Genomic DNA, 11,787 nt, shown 5'->3' with positions numbered 1-11,787 from the left:
TGAAGATTTCATTGCAAAGGGGGGGAAAGTCCTTTATGGCAAAATGTGTCACCTTAATAAAGACCAAATTGGGGTTGTATCACCCAATTCCACTCATTATGGAGGCTGGCTTAGAAACTAGTACAATTAGACCCAGAAATATATCCAAATACTGCCTGTATAGCCACAATATCTTCAAATCTAAGTGGTATGTTTAGCAACACTGGTTACTGAGCATGTAATGAGCGGGCAGGACAAGAACTGAGCTAGTATTTTGCTTCAGATGAATCAACAAACTGAGGCTTATGGAAGTGTCTGAGAAAAGAGGCCCTTTCTTGGGATCAGTCTTAAAAGTAAATCCACAAGACCTCCCCATTCAATTTACTAAAGTGCAAACTAAGGGAACACCTGGATCCTTTCAGTGGTGACTAATGATTTGCCTTAGTTAATAGTCGGCTCTGGTGCTAGTGGCCCCAATGCAGTGACTCTGAGAAACTCCTCTTTGTACTGGCCCGTGTTCACATTCACAGTAGCAATGAAGCCGCCCAATGCATAGCCTGCGGTGCCACATCCACAAGCCCCATCTGTCCCCTTCCTCTGTGGTCACTCCCCTCATGCCTGTCCTACTTTCTGCTTGCCACTAGAGCGTGGTTCCAGCAAGTCCCGGAGCGTCCAGCGGTGGCGCTCCGCCCAGATGCAGTCCTGTGAGACCTGGTGACTTGCTCAGAGCAGCGGGGCCTCCCTCCCTCTCCTCTGTTCTTAAAAATAGTCCCTTCTCCTGCTCTCGTCGCTGATGAATGATGGGTTATACTGTCCTGGGAAAATGCAGGAATGCCGCGATCCCGGCAGTCCAGTGTAGGCTGGGTAGAGTCCGTTCCGTTCAAGTTCAGGGTTCCGGACACCTGCAGGCTGATAGCCAATAAGAAATGACAAGTCAATTTAGTAACCTTGAAGTTAAAATAAAAAAAAAAAGAACACTACCTTTTTAAAAAACATAAGAGGAAGACATATGAATAGCAGAATAAAGGCCTGACCAAGAAGTTGGGCCCCTTGTGAGCCTGTCTTTTGTTAGCACCTGGGGAACATTTGCAATGATTTAAAAGGAGATTTGACAGAACATGGGTCAGGGGCAGCCCAGGGACCTTGGGTCAATGTAGGAAAACACTGGACTTAAGCTCATGTGGCCATGGCTCTACCTATAATTACAGTTTTTGAGGAAGCATCTTTCTCTACTGCGTATATAGCGTCATGCCATAAATTTAGGTTCAGCCCATTTTCAAAATGAAGATGGGTTCATGTAAGTCCTCAACTGTATCTTTTTAAGGCAACTCTCTTGCTAATGCTATGGAAACATGGCACCAAGTTCTGACTATGCCATGTGAAGGCTGAAGAGCCCCAGCAAAGGAGGGAAACGTATATGCACACGTAGGTAAAAGACCTGCTTAGTGATATCTTTAGTTATCAAAGCCAAAGGGCTTTCCTGACAAAAGAACAAAGTCATGAAGCAGAAGAATCAATGGAAACATTTTAACTAGAGCAGAGTTTGGGGAGACACAAACTCCCCTGTTATTTCTACTTGCTCTTCTTTCAGATTCAGTTTTCTTTTTTTTTCAAAGCAGTCCATCAAAACCAACAGCTCTTTGAAATAAATGACCTTGTCCCTCCCATCCAAAGTCTGAACCCTCATGGTTAATTCCCATAGCAACCAGAGGGATTAGTGTCTGCAAACAAGATTGTCTAGTGCTATTAAGGGGCACAAAGTCTCCTGCTTATTGTTACGTTCAAACAGCGCCACAGGATGTGAGAAGTTACCTGTCAACTGTTTACTTTTCACTCAGAGTCCCCATGCATGTTTGCTTTCTGGCTGAGGCAGTGTCACGTGAAAGGAACTAGAGAGAGCCCAGAAATCTGACATGGATCATGTGAAGTAAGTGTGCATAATAGTCACCATCTTTCCATATGATGCAGTCTAAGGCCAGCCTCATCACATTAAAGGCCTATGGAGCAGGTAGTTTCATAGTCGTCCAGTTGGAATCTACTCACAGCAGCTTTTTGGAGTTTGTAAATTACATGGCAAGCGACGGCCCACCATTCTCCGGGGAAGCTGCTGGTGGATTCAAGGCACCAGAGAGGCATGGCCTTTGGGTTGGCAGTGCCACTCCTTAGGCACCACGCTGCCAGAGGTCTTGTGTTGTGTCGATTTGTTCCACAGGGAAAATTTGATGGGGCTCTCTGTCTGCCCTCTTCTAAGTGCTAAAGAATAACAAAGTCACCTTAAAGATTAAGGTGCACTTGGGCCAAGCCACGGTGGTGTTTTTTTTTTCCAATTGCTTCCGATGCTTTTGAAATTGAAACAATGAATAAAGATGCCAAAAGAACTGATGCCTTTGAATTGTGGTATTGATGAAGAATACTGAATATCCTAGGAAATGCCAAATGAACAAGCAAGTCTGTCCTGCAGAAGTGTAGCCAGGCACTCCTCAGAGGTAAGGCTGGTGAGACTCCGGCTCACATGCTTTTGGGCGTGTTGTCAGGAGGGTCGAGTCCTTAGAAAAAGACATCAGTGCTTGGAATGACGGAGGATCAGAGGAAGGAAATGGATTGACATAGTGACAGTAATAATAACAACGGGTTAGAGCACACTGGAGGTCAGGAGGGCAAGGCTCCGATCTGCTGTTTGAAGGGCTGTGAGGAACCAGTCAACTCAGTGGGGCCTAACAGCAAATGAACACGTCAAACTGGAAACTGTCTGAACATGGAAAAACGTTACATGATAGGGATGAAGTGGAAGGTGCTTGGTGCCCAGCGGTTAAGCACCTGATTACTAACAGAAAGGGAGGCGACTGCAACCTCCCAACCACTCCTCGGGAGAGAGCTGGAGCAGTCAGCGTCTGTAAAAATTGACAATTTTAGGGAGCTCTGCTGGCCTGGTGGCAAGAAGCTGCACTGCAATCCCAGAGGTTTGTGGTTCGAAGCCACCAATGCTCTGCTGGAGAAGGAGGGGCAATTTCCTCCGTACCAGTCAGATCCGATTTGACGGTACACACATAATAATAATAAAACTTAAAACAAACAAGCCCTGAAAATCTTGAGAACTTTATGTATCAGTTCTACTCTGTCCACGAAGCTTGCCATCATTCACAATCAATCCACAGCAATAGGATTTTGGAGTTAATAATCTTCTAAGCCTCTGAGAAACCCTGGTTGATGATTGCAATGAATCATTCTCTTTATCTTTTTCCCATTCCCCCAGTTTTAACTACACAACTATACAAAGCATGGCAGACCAGAGAGTAGAAGAAAAAGTGCAAGGGCTAAATAATCATAAAGCCTTCCCCCCCCCCCATTTCTAAACCATGGACTGACAAAAGAACTAACATGTTTGGCTTAGAGAGGGTGAAACCAAGCTGCTCCTTGGTGGCAAGGATTTTGAGGCACTGTCTCACGTACTTTGGGCATGCAGGAGGGACTAGTCTTTGGAGAAGGACATCATGCTTAGAAAGTTCGAGGGACAGCACAGAAGAGGAAGACTCCAGATGAGATGGACTGACACAATAACTAGGCTAATGAGGGTAGGTGTGTCAGAGACAGTGAGACTGGCTCAGGATAGAGCAAGGTTCAGAGCTACTGTGCATTGGGTCACTAAGAGTCGTGATCGACTCAACAGCACATAATGATAATTCTGTCATTTAAAAGCCAGTTGTGGGGAGCTCTGGTGGCCTAGTGGCAAGGAGCTGCAACTACAATCCCAGAGGCGCACGGTTCGAATCCACCAGATGCTCTGCCGGGGAAGGAGGGGCAATCTCCTCCTGTACCAGTCAGATCTGATTTGACTGTACACTCACACAAAAATAATAAAATAACAATAAAAAACTTTTTTTAAAAAAGCCAGTTGTGCAACGAGAAGGCTAGTGCCACAATCCCATAAAACTACAGTGCTATATGGAAATATTCTTCACATCTCAACATTGAAACTTGCAAAATATCATGCAAATAGATTGTGAGTAAATAACTATGAAAATAAGAGTCCAGCGGGGGTTATTCCCTTTAACCTGTAACTGGCAGGAATGCTTTTCTGCCAATACAGGCCATTCCTCGACTTCTCAGAGGAACGGGAAGCCCTGACATTGCACCCAGCAGGGGATACACACCGAGTAGTACACGTCTGTCACCTGGAGGAGGTTTTTGGTACTTCCATTCTCATGCATTTCAATAGCTTCTCGGCCCCACTCATGTGAGCGAGGGTTCTTGGGGTACTCAGCGTATGGGGACATCTGGAAGTCTCCACTTTTGAAGATGAGTTTGCTTATGTCGTTTTTATTCTTTCTATGGGGATAAAAAATGACAAGTAAGAGAGTTCTGTAAAGTAATGATATCTCTAAGAACATTCATTTTACAAGGAAAACTAGACTGAAAAACACTATTCTATCAGTGTGGTTGCCCAAGGGGGAGTGTTGTTATTTTTAAGTATTTGCCTAATACAAACAAAAATGTTATTAAATGTAAAAATAAGATAGAAGAAATCTTCCAACTGCCAAGGACCAGACTGTCATGGGTGGGCGGGCCCAAGATCACGGACCCAAGAGCAGACTTAAGACTCCCTTAGGAGAGAAAGACCACAGGTTCATGTGGGTGGACAGCAAAAGGAAAGTCAGAGCTTCCCAGAATGCTGCAGCCAGACGGTCCCTTACAGCCTTTCTTGTCCGATGGTTATCAACCTACTCTGCATCAGCATGTATACAGGGAGTATCCAGATGTCACCCAGAGTTACTTAATTAGGACCTATGGGGATGGGACAACTTTGGTTCAGAGATGTGACTGGCTCCCTGGGTCACACTTCACTCAACAGAGCTGCGACTAGAATTCAGGCCTCCCAGCTTCCCACCTTGTGTTCTTTCAATTACATGAGACTACTCACAAAACAAGGAGCTCTGGTGGTTCAGTGGCAAGGAGTTGTGCTGCAATCCCGAAGGCATGCGGTTTGAGGCCACCAGCTGCTCCATGAGAGAAGGATGAACAATCTCCTTCTGTGTGATTAACTGCCTCTGAAAATCCCACTGGAGGGTCAGGTATGGGTTGGTTCTGACTCTGAGGTATATTCATAAAACAAAGGAGCTCTCTGGTTGTCTAGTGAGAAGGAGCTACACTGCCATTCCAAAGGCAGGAGATTTGAATCTGCCAGGTGTTCCAAGTGAGAATGATGGATAATCTCCTCCTGTGTGACTTAACTGCCTCTGAAAACCGCTGGAGGGTGAGCTAGGAGTCAGTTCTGAATGGAAGGTAACACCACCAATACACACTTGTAAACATAAAAGCACTATCTATCTACATTTGGTTTACAAAACTTTCCACATATTCACGCTGTTGTTGATTGCTATCAGTCAAGCATGACTCGTAGTGACCCTAAGAACAAAAGACTTGAACCCTGTTCTATAATTGTTTCACTAAATTCATAGTTTCATCAATAATTTGTGTTATGCAGATGACACAACCCTGCTTGCTGAAACTGAAGACCTAAAGCACTTGCTGCAGAAGGTCAAGGACGGCAGCCTTCAATATAGATTGAGACTCAATATCAAGAAAATAAAAATTCTCATCACTGGGCCAATTGGCAGCATAATGATGGATGGTGAAGAGATTGAGACTGTTAACAGCTGTAGTTTGCTTGGCTCCAGTCAACACTCTCAGCACCAGCAGCCAGGAAATTAAAAGAGGTATTACGATGGGAAAGTCTGCTGTCAGACACCTCTCCAAAGTACTGAAGAGCAATGATGTCACTCTGGAGACTAAGGTGTGCCTGATACAGGCCATGGTTTTTGCAATCACTTGTTATGCATCAGAGAGCTGGACAATGACTAGGGAGGACAGAAGGAGAATTGATGCTGCTGAGCTATGGTGCTGGAGAAGAGTATTGAATATAACATGGATTGCTTAGAAAATGAATAGGTTCATCCTAGAGAGGGTAAACCAGGCTGCTCCTGAAGCTTCGTCTGACATACTTTGGACATGTTGCAAGGAGGGACCAATCCTTGGAGAGGGGAGTTATGCTTGGGAGGGTGGAGGAGAGGAAGGGCCTCTATGAGGTAGACTGATTCAGTGACTGGGGTAATTGGGGTAGGTGTGTCGGAGACACTGAGATTGGCACAGGATAGAGCAGGATTTAGGGTTGTTTTACATAGGGTCGCTATGAGTCACAGGCAACTGGATGGCACATAACAACAACAACAAGTTCATAGTTTACAGAGGCATGTTGCCTTAGATCTGAAGTTTTCATAGGCATTTGTCCTAGGGTCAGACAACCTGAAGTATCTTCCTTCAGTCTCACTTGCCTATAAATACAATTTGAAAGTAAAGCACACTAAATGACTCAGGGTCATAAAACCAAATGTCTACCATGTTCCCTAGGTGTTGGCCCTTTTTACAATTTCAGGACAAACTTATCACTGTGTTGTTCCCCAGAGGGTGGGGTATCCTGTGTCAAACAAAGACTTATTCATTCAAAACTGCCTTCCCTGTCCAGTAATCAAAGATCATTCAGTTCTTCTCAAAATGGCTACAGGATATGCAGCAAACACAGGTTGAAAACGAGCACTCAATTTCTGTCCTTCCAGGCTCAGGAGCCGTGGCAGCATGGCCTATAGCATGTCCACAGCTAAGCAAAAGGGCAGTCATTGCAGGCTGTTTGAATCCACAGTAGCTCGTCTCAGAAACCCAATGAAGGGTAGCTTGGAGCTGGAATTGATTCAATAGCAGTGAGTGAGGTCACTGAACCCTGGTGGCAGAGTGGTCAAATACTCAGCTGACAGCCAGTTCAGTGGGAGAAAGATGAAGCAGTCAGCTTCTGTGAAGACTTATCATTGCATAAGGCATTACTATTATGTTAAGTAAATTAGCATCTACCCAAGTTTATTTTCTAGTAACTAAATTGTTCTCCTGAATGTAAAAATCCTGATGCTTTGAACTAGCAATAGTGGAATGTTAAATGGATTAACATCTAATCCAGTTTATTGTAAACTGTTTGCTTTGAGTGTAATAATCCCTTAGCAGTAGTAATGTTATGTGCCGTCGAGTTGCTTGTGACTCATAGCGACCCTATGTACAACAGCCCTAAACTCCGCTCTGTCCTATGCCAATCGTACCATCTCAGATACACCCATCCCAATTGCCCCAGTCACTGAATCAATCCACTTCATAGAGGGCCTTCCCCTCCTGCACTGTCCCTCCACAATACCAAGCATGATGTCCCTCTCCAAGGACCAGTCTCCCCTCACAACATGTCCAAAGTATGTCAGATGGAGCTTCAGAATCCTTGCCTCCAAGGAGTCGCCCAGTTTGACCCTTTCCAAGATGAATCTGTTTGTTTTCCTAGCAGTCCATGTTACCCTCAATACTCTTTTCCAGCACCACAGATCAAAGGCATCAAGTCTCCTTCTAGCCTCCTTGGTCATTGTCCAGCTTTCTGATGCATAACAAGTGATTACAAAGACCATGGCCTGTATCAGATGCACCTTAGTCTCTAGAGAGACACCATTGCTTTTCAGTACTTTGGAGAGGTCCCTAACAGCAGACTTTCCCATCGCAATACGTCTTTTAGTTTCCTGGCTGCTGGTGCCAAGAGTGTTGACTGTGTAGCCAAGCAAACTAAAGCTGTGAATAGTCTCAATCTCTTCACTATCTATCCTGGTGCTGCCAATTAGCCCAGTGGTGAGAATCTTTGTCTTCTTGATATTGAGCCTCAATCCATTTTGGAGGCTGCAGTCCTTGACCCTCTGCAGCAAGCGCTTCAGGTCCTCCTCACTTTCCGCAAGCAGGGTCGTGTCATCTGTATAACGCAGGGGTTGATAGATCTTCCACCAATCCTGATGCCACATTTCTCCTCATAGAGCCCAGCCTCCCGGATAATCTGTTCTGCATACAGGTTGAAAAGGTATGGAGACAGGACACATCCCTGGCGCATGCCCTTCCCAATTCTGAACCATGCAGTATTTCCTTGCTCTATTCTGACGACTGCCTCCCGGTCCAAGTATAGGTTTCGCATTAGCACGATCAAGTGTTCCGGGATTCCCATTCTTCTTAGAGTCAGCCACAGTTTGTTATGATTGATCCACACAGTCAAATGCCTTTGAATACTCAATGAAACACAGATATACATTCCTCTGGTATTCCCTGCTTTCAGCCAAGATCCATCTAACATTAGCTACAATATCCCTAGTATCACAACCCCTTCTAAACCCAGCCTGGACTTCTGGCAGGTCTCTGCTGATGTGCTGTTCCAGTCGTTTTTTGATAATCTTCAGTAGAATCTTGCTTGCATGTGAAATCAATGATATTGTTCTATAGTTTCCACACTCTGTTGGGTCACCCTTCTTTGGGATGGGAACAAATATAGATCTCTTCCAGTCAGTTGGCCAAGTGGTTGTTCTCCAGATTTCTTGGCACAACTTGGTGAGCACATCCAGGGCAGCATCTGTTAGCTGAAATATGTCAGTTGGTATACCATCTATTCCTGGAGCCTTATTTTTTGCTATTTCCTTCAAAGCAGCTTGAACTTCTTCCTTCATCACCATAGGCTCTTGCTATATGTTAAGTAAATTAACACCTAGCTTAAATATAAAAACCAACCTTAGATGGGGAAGCAGTTTTTGAGATGATTCTCACTGCTCTCCCAGATCTGCAATAAAGTGCTTTGGGTACTGCAATCCATCTGTCTTATTGGCAATTGACTATAGACAGAACCCGTTGCATTCAGTAACAGTTCCATTCAGCCAACTTATCTTTGGCACTTTGACGGCACTTTGGTAAATGATAGGCAAAGATGTGCAGTACTAAGACTTCTGTTCCTGAATGAGTAATTAGGGCAAAGGGTTGCCAATTCCTTGCCTGCATCTATGGATATCCTGGAGAGAGCTGCTGTGTCAGTGGCTGAAAAGGGACCTCAGCATTTTAACAGGTTCCCTCTAAATGTTAAGTCTAGATAATTGTTGCCAAATCCTAAATCGAAGTCCTAATTTCCCTTTATCTGAATACCCACAGGGAAGAGAGACCAATCTCCAAAGAGAACATTATCATCACTGCCTTCCAGGAAGCCTACAGCCAAGTTTACTGTTGACTTGCCACAACAGTTGATCTTACATTGATACAGTTATTATATTTTGGTAACAGCATTTGAGGCATAATTCACTCATGTTAAGTATATAATTCAGCTGAAGTGAACCAACATGCTGATTTGAATTGCAATAAAATTTTTAAAAAAGTATATAATTCAGTAGTTTTTAATATATTCCCAGAGTTAGTTAACTATTATGACATTTTTACTTCCTTCAAAAGAAAGCCGGCTCCTCTTAGCCACTATGTACCAATTTCCCCCACAATACAATCCTCTGCTCCAAAGACCCCAACAACCACAAATCTACTTCCTGACTCCCCAGATTCACCCATTTTAGATGTTACATATAAAAGAATCAGAAAATGCATGGTCTTTTTTTTTGACTGATGGTTACCTTTCTCTCAGGTTTATTTTGTTGTTATTGTTTTAACTTTTTTTGTTGTTTGGGTGAAAATTTACAAAGTAAATTAATTTCTTATTCCACATTTATATACATTGCATTTCATGACATTAGCTACAATCCTCACCATGTAGCACTACTTTTCCTGTGTTCCCTGGCTCTGTTTGTCCTCTTTATAGCCCCTTTCCGCCTTTGGAATGTCTTTGCCTTTGTGCAAATGTAGTTCTTTTGGTTCTTTTTGGACTGTTCTAAGGATTGCATTTCTCTGTGATAATATTGCTCACTTTATAGGCCTGCCTATTGTTAGCTGAAAGTTCCTGGCCAAAGAGTAGTTCAGGTCTATATCTGAAGAGTGTACAGCACCAGCGTATCCTCTCGTAACATGTATCGGCACTTCCCACCCACTCAAAATGCTCCTTACAGGCAGAAGTGGTGAGATGACATCTCACACACTCTGGACATGTCACCAGGAGGGAGCAGTTCTTGGAAAAAGATATCGTGCTAGGTAAAGTGGAGGACCAGTGAAAAAGAGGAAGTCCCTCAAGGAGAAGGACTGACACAGCACCAACTGTGAGCATGGGGGTGGGGGTGGGGGTACGGTGGTGGTGATGGTTCACTGTGCAGTGTCCTTTTGTTGGGATGTGGTGAGTTGGAACTGACTCAATGCCATCTAACAATAATAACAATAATTGATATATCATTCCTTTCATAGGCAAATAAGAACCCATGGTATGGCTAGATGAGATTTGGTTTATACCAAATTAAGGGCCCACTGTATGGTTACATGAAATTTGGTTTATCTGTATATTAATTAAGAAGCTCTAGTGGCCTAGTGGTAAGAAGCTGACTGCAATCCCAAAGGCACATACTTCAAATCCACCAGCTGGTCCCATGGGAAACGGAGGACAGTCTTCTCTGTGTAATTTACTGCCTCTGAAAACCCACTAGAGGGTCAGCTATGGCTTAGCAACAGTACATAACAACAACAAAAAATGTGTACAGGGCCCTTTAGTACAGGGTTCCTAGTCCTCCACATCCATATAATGCTCCTTATTTTCTTATTTTATTTTAGCAACAGCAACAGTGGGTGTGAAGCAGTATCTCCTGTGTCGGAATCTGCATTTCTCCAATGACTATTATGATGCCAGGCATCCTCTCCCATGCCTATTGGTCATTTGCATTTCTTCTTTAGAGAAAAGTCAAATTCTATGTTCAGGTAAATGAGTAGGGTTTTTTATTATTGAGTTGTAAAAGTTATTTATATATTTTAGATATGAGTCCCCTACCAGATAGAGGATCTGCAAATATTTTCTGACATTCTGTGGGTTGTCTTTTCAATTGCTTTACCATGTCTTTGGAACACATAGGTGTTTTTTTTAATTAATTTTTTTTTATTATTTTGTGTGTGTGTACTGTCAAATCTGAACTGACTGGTACAGGAGGAAATTGTCCCTCCTTCTCCGGCACAGCATCTGGTGGATTTGAACCTCATATCTCTGGACTGCAGTGCAGCTTCTTGAGAACACATAGGTTTTTAATACTTACAACATCCAACTTTTTTTTTCCTTTGTGTTTTGGACATTTAGAGCAAAAGTCCCATTGGCTCCCTATTTCTTTCCCCACTGGCACCAGGCCTTTTCTCTTTTTTCACTGATCCAGTCATACATCATAAGATTATAAACCACCACAGACTTTAAGAGTAAAAATTAAAAAATATTTTCATTGATATTTTAATGAAAGTTTACAGAAAACTTGGATTTCCACTCATTCATTGTTGCACATTTTCCTCCCTACCTGACACTCCCCTCCCCCAGTTTGCTTTTCTCTTTAAAAAGATTCTTTAGCCAAAACCCACTGTTGTCAAGTTGATTCCACTTGTAGGGACCCTGTATGATATTGGAACAGCCCCATACTAATTTTCAGAGCTAATCTTTAAGAAGCAGATTGCCACATTTTTCTTCTGTGCATCTGCTGATGAACTATTGCATGACCACCTTAATTATTATGAGGTAACTGAGGTAGTGTTTTGGATTTTTCCATCCATGTAAGTCAATTATCATAAAGAAATTTACAAAGTTAAAACATTGTAAACGTTATTCAGTGCATCGTGTAGCCTGAGACTATCAAGAATGGTTGTAATCAAACAACTATAAGATATCATTTCACCCCAGTCAAAATAGCAAAATTTAACAGAACAGCAAGCAACAAATGCTAGCGAGGTTGTGGAGAAACTGGAACCCTGATTCACTGTTGGTGGGAGTGTAAAATGGTGCAACCCCTGTGGAAAGCAGTATGGCGCTTT

General features: G+C 43.2%; 1 protein-coding gene across 1 annotated transcript in view; it reads right to left on the bottom strand.

The window, feature by feature from the left end:
- Positions 1-738: 738 nt before the first annotated feature.
- Positions 739-11,787, bottom strand: part of HEG1 (heart development protein with EGF-like domains 1) — a 108,473-nt gene continuing 97,424 nt past the window's right edge. Inside the window, exons 17-18 of the mRNA XM_006884301.1 lie at positions 4,131-4,305; positions 739-888 (exon numbers count right to left, since the gene is read on the bottom strand). Coding sequence (XP_006884363.1) covers positions 739-888; positions 4,131-4,305 — 325 coding nt within the window. The remainder of the gene's footprint in view (positions 889-4,130; positions 4,306-11,787) is intronic.

This window comes from Elephantulus edwardii, unplaced genomic scaffold (assembly GCF_000299155.1).
Source record: "Elephantulus edwardii isolate Elephantulus edwardi_28Jun2011 unplaced genomic scaffold, EleEdw1.0 scaffold00032, whole genome shotgun sequence".
In the NCBI taxonomy this organism is placed as follows: domain Eukaryota; kingdom Metazoa; phylum Chordata; class Mammalia; order Macroscelidea; family Macroscelididae; genus Elephantulus; species Elephantulus edwardii.
The sequence above is the reverse complement of the archived record's forward strand: the minus strand, read 5'-3'. Positions and strand labels throughout refer to the sequence as shown.